General features: G+C 40.7%; 1 protein-coding gene across 1 annotated transcript in view; it reads right to left on the bottom strand.

Annotated features, from left to right (window-relative positions):
• LOC110468287 (kalirin) overlaps window positions 1-18,981 on the bottom strand; it is a 405,960-nt gene that overhangs the window by 65,091 nt on the left and 321,888 nt on the right. The window contains exons 22-33 of the mRNA XM_021526058.3: window positions 16,671-16,853; window positions 15,495-15,613; window positions 14,278-14,344; window positions 13,549-13,658; window positions 11,832-11,901; window positions 10,079-10,168; window positions 6,037-6,129; window positions 5,596-5,707; window positions 3,880-4,070; window positions 3,374-3,475; window positions 2,549-2,691; window positions 1,304-1,406 (exon numbers count right to left, since the gene is read on the bottom strand). Of these exons, the coding sequence (XP_021381733.1) occupies window positions 1,304-1,406; window positions 2,549-2,691; window positions 3,374-3,475; window positions 3,880-4,070; window positions 5,596-5,707; window positions 6,037-6,129; window positions 10,079-10,168; window positions 11,832-11,901; window positions 13,549-13,658; window positions 14,278-14,344; window positions 15,495-15,613; window positions 16,671-16,853 (1,383 nt within the window). The remainder of the gene's footprint in view (window positions 1-1,303; window positions 1,407-2,548; window positions 2,692-3,373; window positions 3,476-3,879; window positions 4,071-5,595; window positions 5,708-6,036; window positions 6,130-10,078; window positions 10,169-11,831; window positions 11,902-13,548; window positions 13,659-14,277; window positions 14,345-15,494; window positions 15,614-16,670; window positions 16,854-18,981) is intronic.

The raw sequence follows: 18,981 nt of genomic DNA on the forward strand, positions 1-18,981 counted from the left end.
TGCAGCCAAGACAACGGGCTGGGGGAACGAGCAAAGCTTAGGCAAGTGCTTAAAATTAAGCATGAGCTCAAGTACTGCACTAAGTCAGGGCCTTTTAGCAGGAATGATAAATGTGAAAAACACAGAAAGTATGACAAGTCCATGTGGATTGATGACTTCTCAGACATCAGGCAAAGTATTTGCATACCTTCCAGTGGCCTTTGGATTGCAAGGCTTAGTACTTTTCTAATGCACATTATTGGACAAAGAAGTTAAATAATGGGGACATGCATTTAAGATAAATACAACAGATGGGCTTACAAAGGTAATTTATTTGCAATTAACTTATATTTCTGAGTCCAGCTTTCAAAGCAGTGTCTGAACTGAACCTTACCTGTGGACTTTACAACCAAAGCTGGACTTTGATTTTGTGAAGACACCCTTCTACCTTGTCTGAGTGGCAGCATAATTAAAGCCCTGACAAATATGTAAATCCATAAAGGCATGGGAGAATTCAGCTTTTTTCAAGTTACATGTGATTTCAAGACAATATATGAAGAGAATATGGGCATTCTCTCAGGGGATATGACAAACCCCATCAGTGTAGCTAAGGTAATTATTAACTGCCCATTTTCTCCTACAATCAACTGGTAATTCAGTGGAAAAGCACAGCTGGAGGTATCAGGGTGACAAATTCAAGTGAGGCATCCTAGTGGAGTTGGGGATCTGGACTCAGATTGTCTGACAAGTAAAATGGCAAGTACATAAGTGCTGACAGTGTGCAGCATTCCAACAGAATCTAGTATGTCTCAGGGCCATCCATATGCTCCAGCATATGTCTGTGAGCAGAGGGGTCCAGAATCACAGTTTCTGCAAATGGTAGGTCTCCCAGGCTCTCAAGATACCAGCCAGTTGCTGAATTAATTGGTGTGCAAGTACCTGCACTCCCTCCAACAAAGCACTGATTTCAGCTCAGAGGGAAATATGTAACATAACCAGCTGTTTGCTCCTTCAGAAGCTGGATCTCACAGGACAAGATTTACCAGGCAGGATAAAGGTTGCTCTGGGCTGTTCCTTCAGAGCCAATTGAACCTCTGTGTATTAACCACAAACAAGCAGCAGTAACAGGTATGTTACTGTGTAGAAGAGCAATACTGACAAGCACACAGAAACAGACTGGGTTTTAATAACCTAGCGAAGGGGAATTCAAGTTTCAGCTCACTCAGTACAAGACAGATTGCCTTCTTCTGCCTTCTATTCTGCTTTTCACTTACATTTTTCCAGGGGCAATTACCTGCCAGGTATTTTCACATTTCAGCCCTACCTTATCACTGTCCACTGTGTTCTGTGATGTCCTGGAGGCAATGGAAATGGTGTCAGGTTGACTGCTGCCATCCCCTTGGCTGTCTGCATCATCTATTCCATCTCTGCAAGAGAGGTGATAGGGAAACAATGACATTCCTCAACATACCACCAGTGAGCACAACGGGAGAGGTGGAGCTGGGAAGTGCTGAGTCAGCAGGACAGAGCTGGATTGCGCTAAAATTACCCCTCTGAGGCAGCTCATGATGCTATAGGGCTCTTGCAATTTAGAATGAACCTCTCAGCCATGGGGTTTGGATTTGCACATAATCACAACATTTGTTTAAATTTCTTGAGGAATTTAATACTAAGCCATAATGATGCTATCCAAATATAGATAAAGACAGTAGAGAGCTCTACCTGTTTACCTCACTGAGGTTGCTAACACATTTTCTTCTCTTAGGCTGTACAAATAAAATAATCATAAATGTTTATTGGTCTTTCAAAGTAAATACTTAAAAATTACAGTATATATACTTAGGGACAAAGAAAAAATATGTCTCCATTCTGTACAAGAAAACTTTGTATTGGAGCATGTTCTTAGAGGAAATGTCTGGATCTCTGCTTTGCTACAGGTCTTCTGAGTAACTTGGTTATTTATGCTTTGGACATCTCTGTGACACAGCCTGAAGTAAAAGAGGGATAAAATTTAATGAGGAAATGAAGATGCTCAAACTACAGGTGGCTTTTGGGAATGCCACAACAGAAAAAAAACAATTCATTATCTATAATTTATATTTAATCCAAAATTGAAAAAGTTGACCTAAAAAAATTCATATTACTTGACAGGCTGAAACGAGGTTGTATTAGATGATGAAATACAGATTATTCACTAAATATTCTTCAATATGTTGATAGGATCAACTATGATTTTGATTGCCAATTAAACGTGACAAACAAGGAAAAAAAATCTGGTTTCACTCAAATGTGAAGAAGTAAAATCTACTTTAGGAAAGAACTATAACCTTGGACTCTGAAGAATTTTTTCTGTTTCTCTCTATACTTTGGAGCATAAAATGAAAGCTGTTTGTACGTATACAATAAAAAAGATTTCTAGCTACTTTTGCCAAGACAACATAAAAAAAGCAGAGACAATGAAAAAGGCTTTGACTAAAGTAAAAAACCAGTAAAAAGGCCACAGATACCACATTGCTGTGGGTTGAGAACACACTAGTGATTTCATGCTGTAGGGAATGACTGAAGTTACCTTCTGCTGTTGTTTCGCTGCTTTGCTGGTGTCTTGGGGAGCTGAATGGGCTCTTTCAGAGCTCCTTTCAGATGAATGATCCTTTCTTGAATAACTTCCCGGATATTTTTGATCCATTCCTGTTTTGTTTCAATACTGGATGCCTGAAGTTTCACAAGGCAGAAAGATAGAGACTTTATCATGTTCTCAGCCCCTGTGTAGAGAATCTGGTGAGATGTCAGCTGATGAATGTCATGATTAACTGCTTGTCCTCTCTGCTGCACTGCAGCAGCTGCTGGAGTGCCTGGTAACCCCAGGGAACTGAGAGCAGTCTGCCTAGACCTACTTGGCAAGCAACAGCAAAGCAGCTAAGCTCTGGATAAATACATTTAATGCTAGCAATACAGCATGCTCTGCAGAGGGGAAACAGCTTATCAGTGCACAGCTGGGAATTCCTTAGACAACACAACTATAACGTGGATTCTTCAGCAGAGACTCACTTGACAGAACAGGCTGTCAGCTCCGGAGGTCTGTGGAAGAGGTTGGCTGTTGATAAGCCCAGTGGCAAAGGACTAAGAGAATTACACCTCCAGCCAAGCACCCTGAGACCTGCCCTGTGTCCGTGAGCAGCTGCTCAACCCAGGCTGCAAGAGGAGATGCAATTCCAGCAAGGCTGCACAACTGTCCCAATTAGAGCTCAGCTGCTCCTGATGCAGGCATGACCCCACAGGCAGATAGGGAAGCCATGTGAATATGAGGAGGGGAAAAAACTGACCTTTCATTCAGGGCTCCCAAGGCCTGAACTAGAAGTGCTAAAGGCAAAGAAAACAAACAGAAAAGACTTACTTTCAGCACTGTTTTATTGTCTGAGGATGGTGTTCGTCCAGACCACAAAGCAAATTTGCAGGGATCTCCTTCAACATGTTCAGTCACTCCCAGTTCTGAGGTCTAGCGTGGAGGAGAGATGATGAAAGATTTTATATGAAGCTTGATGAGTACAGAAAACTTTGGACTTGTAGGAAGAAGTGGGGAGGCTGGGATGGGTAGGGGAATGGGATTTTATCTCCGTTTGCTACACACACATGAAAGAAACAGAAAAGCTCTGGGGTGGCAGGGAAGTGAATGCCTGTAGTGATCCTGATTGCATTTCCCCCCACCCTTCACATCTCTCTACCTTAAACCTCTCCAGACTCACTGCAGGCTGACTTCCAGGTGAGTCCTGCAGGACTCAGGGCCAGCCCTTCCAGGGGCAAAAGTAACCCCAACCCAGCAGGGGACACGTGAGCCTCCAAAACATCATTTTTACCTACAAAAAACAACACCCAGAATATTTTCTTTGCAGCCACACCTACCAGTAACTTGTTCTTGTAAACATATTTTGTGTGTCCTGAAGAATCTTTGATCTCTTTGCTAAACACCAAAGAGATTTCAAAGAGAAACAAATGCCTCTCACGGCCTTTCCGAATGAGAGACTTGGGATCCCACACTTGGAAGGAATCCTGAAGAATCAACTCTCCCTGGACGTCAAGGTTCTCGTCAAACCCTAAAACCACAAAATACAATCACTTGTATTTATTCTTGGGATAAGCAATTCACAGAAACACCAAAGTCAACACTTGAAATTAAAGGGTCGTTGTCTTTTTTTTTTTTTTTTCATATTCTGAAAGGACAATAATGGCTATCTATTGCCCTAGTGACAATATTTTTCTTTTTCCTTTTTTTTTCTACTGCAGCAATGTAATCACTTCATCAGAGGTAAAATGCTAAATGAGGCTGCTGCTGAAGTCTTGTAATAATTACTCAAAAATAGTATTATGAAGGTTTCAGTGGTGGTTACTGTACACAGAACTGCACTGCAAGAAATCCTATGCACTTCATTACAAATTTAGTTTGCTCTCCTGCAATTTTAATCACCTGAGCTTATTGTGATGCCTGGCTAATGGCACTAGTTCCTTTTTTCACCTGTTTTAGTATTCTGCTTGTTTCTTGGTTTTCCTCAAGCCAGGCTGGAAATTATTTTCCCAGGCCAAAAAAATGTGTGAGACACAATAAAGTATCTCAGTCCAGAATAAAATTTTTACATTTCAGAAATACTCCACACAATAATAAGCCAATAAAATACTTCATTTTGTGCCAATCAAACTTCTTTTTTCTGTAGTTTTAAAATATTTTTAGTGCTTTTTTAAAAAATCATTGGCATAACTATGATAACATTTTGAAACACAAGCTGTTTTGTCTCAGAAAACCAGAAATTTTGAAACGTTGAAACAGTATTATGAAATGTTTTCATCCAATAATTTTTACAGCTGTCAGCAGCTAAACTGATACTGTTTCAGGAGGGGATTTTTTTGTTTAATTGAGAAGGAATGTTTTAGCTCATATGTACACATATTGTAAATGTAGGCAAACCCAATGGGAAGAAATTATGATGTTTGATTTAATTCAGAAGGTTGAATAATTTCTTTATTATAACTATCTTAAAATACATTAATATATTATATAAAAAGGAAGACACTAAAACTACATACTACTTTCTTTAAATTTATGTCCAACTCCAACACAACTCGTGACTCTCTCCTGAGAGTCCAGACACAAGTAGATTAGATTAGTTATTAAGCTCAAGCAATCCTTACTAGAATCTAATCAAGCACTCACTCCAGGTAAACAATTCTCCAAACACATTCTACATAGAAAAAATAAAAAGTAGAAATAGAAATTGTTTTCTCTTTCATTTCTCTCTATGAAAAATCCTGAGAGGGAGAGAAATCTACTTACCACATACTCATACCTTGCATATCAATATGCATATATACACATATGTACATATATATGTACATATACACACACACACACAATATACAGATCAATACCTCCCCTTCCCCTTAAACTTCCTAGCCAGCTTTACTCTTTCAAGACTTTTGGAGAAATATCAGAAAGGAGCCAGGAGGTACCTAAAAATTATGATGAAACAACATTATTGCTACAGTCAGCCTCTACTAACTTCCACCACATGTCAGTAACAAACTTCATTTCTCAGCAGGTCCCTCCCCACCCTGGCCCCTGCCCACCTTCCAGCATGCTGACGTGCATTGCATCGTTGGCCTTCTTTGGGACACTGAGCATCACTTCCAGACCATCCTTCAGCTCCCCTTTGCCCTCCTCACAGCAGGTCAGCAGCTCCTAAGAAGCAATGCAGACAGCCATAAACAAACTCAGAGCCACGTGCTGCCTCCACACCCAGCTGTGCCACTCGGTCCCTGCAGGCTGCTTCAGAGACAGGAGAAAGCTGAACTGCAGCAAACCCCACTGCGGATGCTCACAAATAGTGGGGGTCAAATAGGAACAGCTGTAAAGATAAAACAAGGTGCTCTCAAGGGGAGATTGTGCCCTTGGAAGATTTCTGGGGACTTATGCTGACAGGTCATGAAGCAGCTCCCTTAAGCAGAAGGTAACTGATGAACCTGTGAACATGCTCTGCACCAGCTGATCTGTGCAGCTCACTGAGGTACCTTCAGTAGGAGTTGGTATTTTGTGATCCTCTGGACAGGCTTGATTAAATAAGAAGAGATGGAGTTGGCCAGCCCATGTCTTTGCTGAATTTCCTAGAAGGGATAAAAACAGCAGTCAGCCATGGAAAACTGTTAACCCCCTGCCAGATAGAACCACCCATAACTAATTTTAGAGCTGGATCCTTGCATTCTATGTTTAGTTTTTTAACCCTCTTTAAGCTCACATGTACATAAGTGTGGTTTCAGTGAGGTTGGCAATAAACTGCAGAGTCCCCCTAAGGCCACTTAAACTGCAGGGTCCCTCTGCAAGTCAAGGTAAAGCTCTGCTGAGTAAACAGGCCTTGACTTAAGTGTGACTTACCTGTCATCTGGTTTCCCCTAGCTATAGAGGCTGAAAGCTGAGTCTTAACATTCAATTAAAATGACATTAAATTAAATTGCATGAGTAGCGTGTAATTTAGCTGTCCAAACACAGGCATTGAGTCCCATTTGAGAGCCCTGGGGTATCTGAAATATCCACATGGGAATAACAGGTCTGACACAGTGCTGACAGACCTGCTCTACTCTGAGGTGGCACCTCAGATATCCCCTCATACCTGTTACAGCACTGAAGACTTCTGTTTCATCACCTGAACCCCAGCCAAAATGTCTTGCCTGATCAGTGTGATGTGCTCACGAATTTCTGGAGACATCACAGAACTTCTGAGGACTCCAAAGGGTCCAGCTGCCTCCCCCCAGCTGTTCCAGGGGGAGTTAAGAGCTCCTGAAAATCCTACAGGATCCTAATGAACATACTTATTTATCTAAAAGACTCCAAACTCCTGCCCTACAGGGGCAGATTCTCTGCTGAAATAGAACAGATTGGAAACCCTTCTGTCTCTGCCAGGCCCTGGGCATGCCTTGCCTTTTTCCTGGCCATGAGGAAATCCTTGATTCCTAAAGAAGAAAATGGAAAAGGGGAATGGGACTTTTCTCCAGCTACTGGAGTGTAAATTTGAGACTGTAAAATGAAGAATTTATGGAAGATGAAGGGAGAGCAGCTGCCAAGAACAGAGATTTTCCTTTTGTATACAATCTGATTTTCTGCTAAGTACTATGGAGGTTACTGCTTCTTTTTAGCTCCAGTGTTTGTCTTAATGTTGGGATGCAAAAGCATCCTCTTTTCATGCAATGTGCCAACAGACTTTTGGTTTGTTGGTTTGGTTTCTTTTACTAGAAAAGTGTTTTTTGCCTTTTTTTTTTTTTTAATAGCCCTTGTGTCATGAAGAAGACCCAAAAGGGAGGAGTCTCTGGGGATTAATGGAGTTTGCATGAAGCTGAGTCATAGCTGACTTCACAGAGGAACTGTGCCTGCAGAGCACATGGCTGAGACTCAAGTCACAACTGCAGGAGCCAGCAAGACCTCGGCCACGTCTGTGAACTTCCTGGAGCTGGCAAAGCACACTTGTTTTTGTAGGATCCAAGTAAAAAATTAGCCCTACCCCTTCCCCCCCAGCTCTCTGAACAGCAGGGGATGCTCTCAGCAAGATGCCTCTCCTCTGGGCACTCCTTGCTCTGCCAGGATTCTCCCAGGGCAGACTGTGCAGAGACACAGCTGGCTGGTGGAGTGACATTTGACAAGTGCTGGGAGGGGACGTTCTCCCTGCAGCTCCTTCCTCTGCTCCCTGAAGTGTTGGAGTAAGACCCTGTTTGTGCCTCTGCTCATTTCCCAAGGGACATTCTGGCTCAGCAGAGAAACTGTCCAAGAATCCTCATCCATGCAGAAACACCATGCTCTGCAATGCTCCCAAAGTCACTGAGCTTTAACTTGTTCCATGCTGGTCATGCAAATCACAAGTGGCCCGGTGGCTTCTTGAATATAAAACCAGGTATTTTCCAAGATTCAAAGCAAAAAAAAGTATTCCAAATAGAAGAAGCATGTACATGTCTCAATTAAACTCTGTCCCAAAGATCAAAACTTGCTTAACTACAGACACTAAAATCGACTTGATTACTTCAATAACATGCTGATTCTCCAATTGAAGTTGACAGCTAACATATGTTTGTAATAAAAAATACACCTTCCTAGCCTGAAGTATATGGTATTGCAAATATTAAAATTTGCTAAACATGGCAGGCAGAATTTATAGTTGAAACTACTGAATAAAGAACAGTTTTAAGTAATGATGAACAAGACGGACACAAAAACTGAAAGAGCGAAATTCATAAGTCTACTGCAGTCAAGACAGAATAAACACACTATTTTCATTCCTTCTGCAATTTCCAGCTAATATAACCATACCAACAACTTCTGAATTTTATAAACAAAGCACCATCTGTAGGGAGGGAAGATGGTAATCTTTATGCTTTATTCGACCAGTGCTGTAGGATAAACAGGCATGTTTCACAGCTGAGAGTTTGTGCATTGTTTCCCACCTGCCTCAACTGGTTCAATAAAATACATTGCTTTTCTCCACATACACATCTCTTCTCTTGCATCCTGAGAGCAGCCCAGCTCTCAGCATTGCTCGTAATTCTCTTCATGGCTTCAAATGAGATATGTGGCTATCTTTGCTCCTTCTCCTAATCAGTTAACCCTTACAGTGAGCTCTGTAGCTGCAAGATTTCCATGGGCTTCATGGTTTAAACAAATTACTGGGACTGCTTGTCCCAGCAGCAAGCAAGGTAGCTTCCTATGAAAGCTTATGAAATTTGAGAAGCACTTGTGATTTTCAAGCAGGTGATTTTGAACCCTTCTTACTAAGGGTTGTTATTCTAGATAATTCACCCTCATCATCAGGGTTTGGAGAGATTCCAGGTTCTGCCTGGAAAAAAAGAACCAAGTATTTTCTCTGTATTCCTTGTGCCAGGCTGTCCTGCCCCTGAATACCGCCACTCCAGGGTTAAGGTCAGGATCTACAGATACTTTGCATTACCTTAGTCACTCACACTGAGTGCCTCCTTGAGGATTTTTTGGGGGGGAGAGTCAGCTTTCTCTTTTGGCTCAGGCATCACTGGGTGCTGGCCCAGCACCCACGGAAGGCAAACACCTCCCTCTGGCAAACCAGCAGCTGCTGACACACGAATATTCCCTACCGAGCAACAGCAGGCAGCTTTGCAGCCCCGCAGAGCTGCAGCGGAGGGTTTTTAGCCCAAAACCTGCGCCATCCTGCACGAACATTCCCACAAAACCATGGCACAGCCTCAAGCGCCACCTCCTGGAAAACCCTTCCAGTTCCGCTGGCCTTTCGGACCTTTCGGTAACAAGGCAAAGGAAAAGGTGCTCGTGGCTCTTCCTGAGGCTCATGTCAGACCTTTCCCTGGCCAGTGAGACTGAAATGTGCAACCACTGGCACGTAAAAACTCCAGAGGAGCTGATGTATGTCAGCTGCCAACTCCAGCACAGATCCTGCTGATCTGCTGCATTTGCAAACACTTCAGTGCTTTGAAGAGAGGTCTTAGCACTTCTTTCTTTTATTTTTTTTAATTTTTTTTAGAAAGATGACTAATTAATGCTATAAGGTAGCAGACAAGCATAGCGAAATGAATGAGGTTAAGTAAGGTATTCAAAATCTTGAAAGATTTTTCTCAGCATACAAAGCTGGAATTGGAGCCTAAAAACATTTATCACTGGCTGTAGCACTTCTATGGGAAACAGTCTAATTGGAGTCAATGGAGTTCCTTATTAGAAAAATGAAGTAAACGTGGAATAGGCTGGGTAGAATTTGCAGAACAGGAGCATAGGACCTCATTTTAGATTTAGGGATTTCAGGCCATAATATATAATGTAATCTGAGATTTTAATTTTATCACTAACCCAGAAACAGAGATTACATCTAAACTAGATCTTTAAAAAGGATTAGGTCTGAAAAATGCCCAAAGGTTCCCATAAGAATGTGTGTCTCCACACCTCACCACACACCATCAGTTCTCACAGCATGTGATATTTGCAGTGGAATGAAAAACCCAAATGCCAAGGCACGGAAAGGAACCCAGAGCTTGAGTGTAAAAAAGCAGAGAGCTACACTAGGTGTGTGGAAGGAAAACAGCAATGGCTGCTTACATCAAAGAAAGTCCCTGCATGTTCCAGGATGAGCTGGCTGGAGTCAGGCTTGTTTTTGCAGTAGGTGACATACATCTGAAATTTATCTGCCTGTGAAAACAAACATCAAGGGAAAAGCAAGATAAGCTATTTCACTGCTCCCACAGGTTTTTATTAAGGCACACCAGGATAAATACAGGTGACAACTCTCTCCCACATACCCACCACCACCCCCACCCTGCCACCAAGCAGCACAAAACCTTTAAATTAAGAGCAGAAGACTCAGAGGTTCATACCTTACTTGAGCAGTTCTGAGGGCTGTGGGAGGCTGTTTTTAACAAATACCACAGAGGGAAGGCCTAAAATTTTAATCCAGCTGTAAAATAATTTCTAATAGTTCTGTGAATGTTATACAAGAGTTTGAGTGTCTCAAAACTCAGTCATGAAGTGTTGACTCTATCACCTATTTGAAGATAAAGCCAGTCTAGAAACTGGGCAAGTGACTCACCTAGCTTAAACTGGCACAAGCCAACATTTTTTACTTGAAATTTGTGACACTTGGCCCAGACTCGCCTTTCCTACTTTGGTTCAAACTGCAATGGCTCAAATTTTATGTTGTGCTAAGAGTGTTTTGCATTTTATTTCCTAGTCTGTTTACTTGTAAGTAGAAATTAAAAGCATCTGTGCACTCCCACCTCCTATTAATGTACTCTGGTCTCAAGAAGAGGGAGGCAAATAAAAGAGGAGAATGTTTTCCTTTTATTGCTATTGCATTTTTTTATCCCAGATATCTAAACAACAGGATCCTGCAATTGTGCAGGCAGATTTGTATGTACATCTGTAACCATACACACAGCTCTGGACATGTACCTCTGTTTGTAAAGAGATGTAAAGTACTGTGAAGATTTTGCAGAGAATGAAACATAAATGCATTCATCTTTCCTAAACAGGCAACCTGTTCTTTGCAAAAAAATATTTCTGAATCCATTTCATCAAGACTTGTGACATGCTTTTAAATTAAAAGCCTGTCTGAAATAATCTAAACATGATCATTTTTTGGATAAGTGAAAATACTCCATCTTTACTCTTAAAATACTAATTCCTAGCTTTGATATATGAGTAAAACAACCAGACAAAACACAAAGATGGCTGACTTGACTGGTAAATATTTTGAAAAGAGAACAGCTTTCATACAGATAAATTACTGTAGCCAATTCCCTCCTACGCTCACAAAGACTCTGCATCAAGATTTCAAAGTCCTGTTAGAAATCATCCTGGCATTGCACAATTGAATGAGTGAGCACAGTGGCTCGGAAATTTGACACTAATTTCTGGAGGAAAAAAGTTGATAAAATATGCTCTTCATGCCTTTGTGGAGTTCTCATGACATAACTAAAATTCTTTAAGGAAGGTATATTGAGATTTTAAATGTCTGACCTTCTAGGGCCTTTCACAGGGAAATGAATGTCACCCCTAAAAACAGGTTTGGTTTGATGAAGTTCTGCCAAACAGAAACCAGCAGAGGTAAATAAAAGCTGTGCTGGTCAGTACAGGACAAGGAGAGAGGCTCTGGAAAGACTTCACACTATTGATGAGGAGACTTTTGGAAATTTTCACCCTGGGGTGGGTGAAGGACAAAGCAGTTGTAGTTCCAGACTAGCCCCTAATCTCATTTATCAATGGGGACATAACCCTTGCACCTATTCCCAGCTTGTTCCCATCTGTGCTGGAGGAATTAATTTGAATAAATAATGAGAAGCAGCAGCCTCATTACCCAGGTGACAAAGCAGTGGCCCACATCCTCAGGCAGTTGTTCATATTTCTCCAGCTCCTTTAGAAAAATGCTGAAAAAAGAAGAGACCAATGTCATTAGTTACAGTCAAATACCCAGGAGATGCAGGATAACCAATGAGTTAATCAGTGCTAATGATAAATACTTGTATCTTGATTATGGGATTACCCAAGTGTCCAGCCAGCAGGAAAAGTGTCACTTGCCAAGGGGTGCTTTGTTTTCTGGGTACAGTCATGCCTAACTCCATCAGAAAGGAAGAAAAGGCAATCCCTAGCAGGGAGTCAGTGTGTTCAGCACTGCTCTCCCTGAACACAGATCTTCAAAGAGTTCCTGTGTAGTGGTTCACACAAAGAGCAACACGGGAAGCCCAAAGCTTCCCTTGTTCTCAACACCCACCTCAGCATACTGCACAAAGGACAACAACTTAAACAAGCTCAGCATTTCACAGGTAAGTAGTAAACTTCCAAAATGCAGATTTTGAAAATCATCTCTCTCTGAACTGCTTGTACCACAAGTGTCACTTATTTGCAGATAGAGCCCTGTACAATGCCTGAGTGGAAAGAATAATATCAAACAGTTTCTTCAGCTGCTTCTCCTAGAACATGTTTTCTGGACCATTCCACTAGCTTTGCTGCCCTTCCTTGGACATGGATTCTGAGTGAGGCTGGACAATGCCTTAACATCACCAGCCAAAGGAGAAGGCTGTGGAGGACACTGGTGGAGGGGAGAGGGGAAATTCATTTTAGCATTGCTAGGAAGAAGTTTTAGAGGAAAAAAGATTACATAGCAGCAGCAGACTGCAGGAGGAGGGGTCAGAGAAAAGAGAAATAAAGTGAGAAGCTGTGGGACATGACTGAGGGCTGGAGGGATGGTAGCTGGGAAAAGTGCAAACTGAAAAAGGAGGGGAATCAGATGGCATCAGTCAGGGTCACTAGAACAGAAATACAGCACCACAGAGAAAGGGCAAGTGGGAAAGCAATTAGGCTACTATCCTGATATGCTTTGAAGCTGCTTGCACAAAAGCATGCATTTGGCATGCTTTGCTGGGCTGTATTTATGTGATGGCACGTTTATCTGACTGAAGCACTTGAAATGTCCCAAATTCGAACATGGAAGGATTCTCTGATTTGCTTTTGAAGTGTAACCTGAAGACAGATTTGGAATTTGGACTGAACTTGTTGGATTCATCTCCCTTAAATGTTAAGTTTATAACTGTTTTTGCATTCACATTATACCATGGAAACAATGCCCTCTAAGTTGATCTGGTACACAGTCCTATCTTAACAAGATGGAGTACTGTTAGTTACAGATTAAATACTGAAAGTCTCTGAGAAGTGGCAGAAAGCTACTTATTAACCCAGCTCATGCCAATAATTCCACTTTCTTCCCTTTGTATTTTCCAAGATTGTATTTTTGATAGGCAAGCATCCAGAGATCTTGTGCTGTGAGATAGAAAGCAGGAATCAGACTGCAAAGGATTGCTACAATATTACTTTAACATTGTTAATCAGCTGAAGGTGAAGTTTGAAATAAGTTGCAATTCATTTTTGTTAAAGAAAAAAAAACAAGAAATCAAACATTATTTTGCAAAATACAATTACTTTACACTCAGGTGTGCACTGGACTGTAGGGGTTCTCTGCAGACACCACAGAGATGCACAAGTGCCTAAACATTAACAGAACTGTTAAGAAAACTTACTTGTTATGGAAGTCATATATCTCCTGAATATTGCCAAAGATGATGTGTTCTTTATTAAGGATCCCAGCTGGTATTTCTTCCACTCCACTTGTCATTTCCCAAAGGTAAGTCTGGAAGACACCAGAAACTCTTAATTTTGTGAATAAACACAGTGGAAAAGAATAGATCTCCCTATTTTATTGCCAAAGGCACAGGCTGAAAAGGAACTATGTACTTTGAGGTTAAATAAACAAGCTAAAAAAATTCCACTGTTACAGAAAACTCTCCAGAGAAATTCAAAGTGCTGATGCTTTGAAGTTGTCTGAGAAAAAAGCAGAAACATGCCAACAACACCTGTCTTTGCTGTCCATCTGATGGTGTCCAAAAACTGCAGGCAGAAACAGCTGAAAGATAAGCCAGATTTGCCACTTCAGCAGCATTAGATACATAAAAATCTGTCAGACTGCAGGAATATGAAAGCTGACAGATTTCACTGAATTACACTCTGGCTTTTGCCTTGAATATCACCATCCACTTTAGGAACATCCTGCTGTACAGCTAGGCAAGGTATTTGACTGTGCAAATCCAGAGGTTTTCTAGTATGAGATGATTCAAAGGAACAGATTTAATCTTTAAGGAAAGGCTCCATGAATTTATGTGCACAGGCTGTGCATTAAAGTGAACATCCCCACTGCAGAGGGCAACATGTGCTTCCAGGAAATACTGGAGACCTCCTGGGCCATAACTTACCTCTAAACATTCGTGTAAATCCCTGACATAAGCTTTCTCTGTCTGCAGCAGCTCAGCCATAATGAATCTGAAAAAAAAGAGTATTTTAGGTGGTTTGGACATTATAAGCATTTTTACAATGAACAGAAAACAAAACATCCTCCTGTTGTCCTAAGGAATAAGGGTATTTCCACCCTAGACATTAAGCTGCTTTACTTTGCACCTTTCAGGTCCATGACCAAAATAGCACTTCATACTCCAGTCCCTTGTAGAGTTATTTTCTAAAAATCTTTTCTGCACAAAATCCTATTAAGTTGTATTCCTGAGTCTGTGGGATTTACCATATACATGCCCATCCTTAACTACCATCTGGTTCTCAGAAAATTCCCCACCCCAAGATTAAGGAATTGTGATTCACCAACATTTGCACCTTTGCTGACAGTCAGTGGGAAGTCACCCTAAAATTTTACCTTCAGAGGCAACACAGATGGATTTGGGAGACACCACTACTTTGAAGAGATTTCAACAGCTTGGTATCTGACCTGAGAAAATCCAGATGCTGTGAAATGCAATAATGGCATCTGTAGAGCCTGAGGCTGGGACCCTCAAAGCTGAAATTCCTGAAAATTTGCCACAGGCAGACCAAGTGTAATATTTTTTAAAGTATAAGTGGTTTCTTATCAATCATGCCCTGTGACAATTTCAGAGGGCTGAGAAATACTTTCCCAGTGTTCTTCCACAAAAAATAAGGCAGAATACTGTGAAAATAGACTTTTTATGGATTTAAGTGCAACAAACACTTCTCAGCTATTTCCTCTAGTATGAACTATTTCCAGTTCTCAGTCCTACACTTGCTGAAATTTGAACCTAAACTTCAAGTGAACTCTTGGGTCACTGATGTTTAGATAATATTTAGACACTTAAAGATGCTCTTTATTTTTTTTCCTGCTCATGTTTATTATTACATAAAACCAGAAGGAAATTAGTAACTCCACAACATTAGTATTAACCCAAGTACTTGATTTGCTACTTTCCCTTTCTAACTTTTGATTAAAACCAAAAGAAATTCAACCTTTATGTTCTGAAATTCTCTAACCTACAAGTAACAATTTCTGCCCTACACCTGCTCTGCAGCTGGAAGGAGCTACAGGACTGTCAGTCAGTTCTGGCCATGCAAATATCACAGAATTATTCTTTAGCAGATAATGTGCCATGCAGACAGAGTGTTTGGGACATACTCTTTCTTTCTGGCTGACTTCCTTTTTTCTTCATTGACTTCATGATTTGCATCTCGCAGCTTTACCTCCCGGTCTGAAAGACTTGCTGGGATAATATCTAGTTCTAGGTCTTTGTTATCCTAGGAAAAAAAATAAGTACAGAGTTTAACTTCCTTGTAATCCTACTGTTGTGCAACGCACAGTATGTGCATGAGATGAAAGAGGTAAGAAAGGACAAAACAAGATAATATCAAAAAGGAAGAAACTCAGAGAGAAGTAGAAGTATTGTGAGAAGAGGTAAAAACCTGAGAGAGACATCTTAAAAAAACAAATTATATTCATTGTAATCTTCACTGTTTCTCCTAATTAGGAATCAATACTGATAAAAAATCTAAATTACCTAACTCTTTAATTTCTAAATTAGTTGCCTAGAATAAGATTTCACAAAAAATAGTCTGATGAAGTAGAGCACCATGCAGAGACAACTTTCAGTAGCCATTTAGCAAGGGTTACCTTTCCAGGCTGTGGTTAGAACTCTGTGTAAAACAGAAGCCCTATGAGAAACAGTGCAGCTAAAGTATCACGAGGGTGTGAGGGAATTTATTCCTTATTCTTGATACTTAATTCCAAAAAGTCATTAACTGAAAGGCTTTTAAGTGTTTCTGCTTCTGGCACTCTCATAATACTATGGCCAGGGAATAGCAGGAAATCCTATATTATGCTTCTTATGATGCTCTACTTCACCTAGAAGGCTTCAGAGATGAGGCCGGGGATCAATTGTTTATGTTATTTAAAGGATGAGAGAATAAAAACTTAGAGTCAAAGTTTTAATTGGACACAAAATAATGGTGTGGGAGCAGGATTTATGGTTTATACAAAATTAACACAGACTCAATTCAATTAAAGTGTTTTTCCCCCTTTCCTCCTGAAAGTTGTATGGTCTCCTGAAAAATGGTGCAAACATTTGTTTAGAAAATCTTTCTGATCTTCATCTGCCTCTCCTCACATCACTGACCAACCACAGAAAAACGCTTTAACCCTTTCTCTCCAGAAGCAATTCTGAGCATGGCCAGATGGGCTGGCTGAGTTTTCAGTGTTTCTAATGGGCACACAAAAACCAACAGCATTCATTCCACAGGCTTCACCTTCCTCTGTGACTCTGATCTAAAACCCCAACAGGACTGGGTCTTACAGTACCTCTGGGTTGATTCCAAGGGCTTTTTCCAGGGAGTAGCGATATTTCCCCATCCTGAGAGAGAAGTCCCGGTAGCGCTTGTCTACGGTGGTGACCCACTTCCTAATTTCAGTGGCGTGTATGTGGCCTTTTTCTACAAAGCTGTCAGCAAGCTGGATGAGGAGCTTCACTTTCTCCTTTGTTTGCTGCCCAAAATATGGTCTTTGGTTATGTTTTATTATTATTTCCTTTGCTTTTAACTCACACAGCAGTTAAAAGAAGTTCACAATTTTTATACGTCATTAAAGAGTGTCTGTATTTCATCTTATACAGAATCAGACACTTCAAACTTTCAGTAAAACATGAAAAGAATGACATTTTTATAAGGACACTTATGAAGCGGAAGAAGATAGAAAGTCAAGTTTTTGAAGCCCCACAGGCACAAATACATAAAAGATGTTGGAAGTTATACATGCCTCCTTCCCATAAGCAAGAGCTTATTTTTGGTGAGCCTTGGAGTAGAAGACAAGATTTTAAAATCACACCTCATAAAGTACACCAAGCTACTCTAAGTCTATATCTGGTGGATCTGCAGACCTGTGTAGGAAGGTCATTAATACACCACATATCAGCCCAGGGAGTGATTTTGAGTCATTACTTGTCTGTTTCAAAAACAAAGATAATTTGAATCCAAATTCATGGTCTACTATAAAATCCTCCATCAGTATTTTTGGTCCACTTAGAACATTACCAGCTCAAAGAAGCCTGAACTCCAAAGCACACACTGAGCTCCGAAACCTTTCAGAGGTCTTTTCTATTCCACTTAGGCTCTAACTGCCCCATAGTCAAGACTGGCACCAAGGACCTAGTTATAAACTCCAGTTTTGATTCCAAATCCAGGAAATGAAGCAGTGGCAAGCCTGTGGTCAAAGACAGAGAGGCTGTTCCCCCGTGCCTGAAGCAAGACACACTGTCAGGTCCTTGGCATTATCAGTGATCTGACCACAAATGGACAAACACACGTCAGACCAGAAAACATCCAGCAGATTTCAAACACAAAACTAAATCCAAGAAATTTCACCACCATAATAGATTAACAGCTGAGTCACACATAATCCTAACAAATTAAATGAGTACCTAATCAAGGCTAGGTATGGAGATGTAAAAATCTAACTTCCTGTCATATTTAAAGGGTGATAAATTCCCAAAAGCTGCTGGTGATTTTGCATTTCAAACAATTGGTTTGGCCAGAAAGTTACTGGGGTCAGGAAGGCTTTCAGCTACATCTTAATTCGAGAAAAATATCAGTCTGGGAATGATATGCATTTACCAGACTGTACATGGCAGTGAAAATATTCTGCTTCAGCAGCAGGACAGTCCGAGGGAGCAAGATTTAGTGTAAGAAACAGCCAGTAATGGTTGATAATGAACAAGGTCTAAAATTCAATCCTAGGCTAAGTCAAGAGTCAAAATGGTTTGGAAACTTTGTTATGAATTTCGATTATTCTGATAAAAATTAAATGATGAACCAGAATGTAATTTCAGGTGGACCAATTATGAGTGGTTAGAATTCAGAAGCAGTTAAAAGAATTTCATATGTGTCCTGTCTGAAGAAATTACCTTCCATCCACTGCTAGCTATCTCACATTTTCAGAAACATGCAAGCTAAGCTAAAAGAAGGGGACAAGAACACCACAAAGCCTGTGAATCAAACCCATGCAAGCATGGACAGCCTAAGGAGGAATTTAAGGATTACAGAAGATCAATTTCAGGACACAGTGAAATGTAGCTACATAATACCAAAGCCATGGTCTTCCAGCAGTCCAACTCAGCAATTTACATCCTTATCAGAGACTCTTAATACCTCTGTGGATTCACTGTCTATGAATTACCTATGGTTTGAATTAATTTGTCTGAAGCAGATCCAATCACCATTCCTGTGTAAACCTCACCAGATTTCCCAGAATTGCTCCATATAAATTAATATATTCTTGGTAATGCAGTTCTGTATTCAAAAATGTTCACCCCGGAGTTTAAAGACTCATCTATTTAAAATACTTTGTTGGGATCAGCAGATTATTTCTAATGAGATAAATGATCATCTGTGATCAACCCAGCTGGAATTAGTGAGGCAAATTGTGGTTTTAAAGAAGAAGAAAGAGACCAGGTGTCCATGGTGACCTTGGATATGTTCAGATCAATTAGTCACTCTATGCCATTCTTGAATGATTGCTGGAGGATGGAATGTCTTAGATTGCTGTGAACTCTGTATGCAAATGGACTTTCTCGTCCTTCTGATCAGAAGTTTTCTATAGCCAGTACTCACCAGGGTGG

This window comes from Lonchura striata, chromosome 8 (assembly GCF_046129695.1).
Source record: "Lonchura striata isolate bLonStr1 chromosome 8, bLonStr1.mat, whole genome shotgun sequence".
Lineage (NCBI taxonomy): Eukaryota > Metazoa > Chordata > Aves > Passeriformes > Estrildidae > Lonchura > Lonchura striata.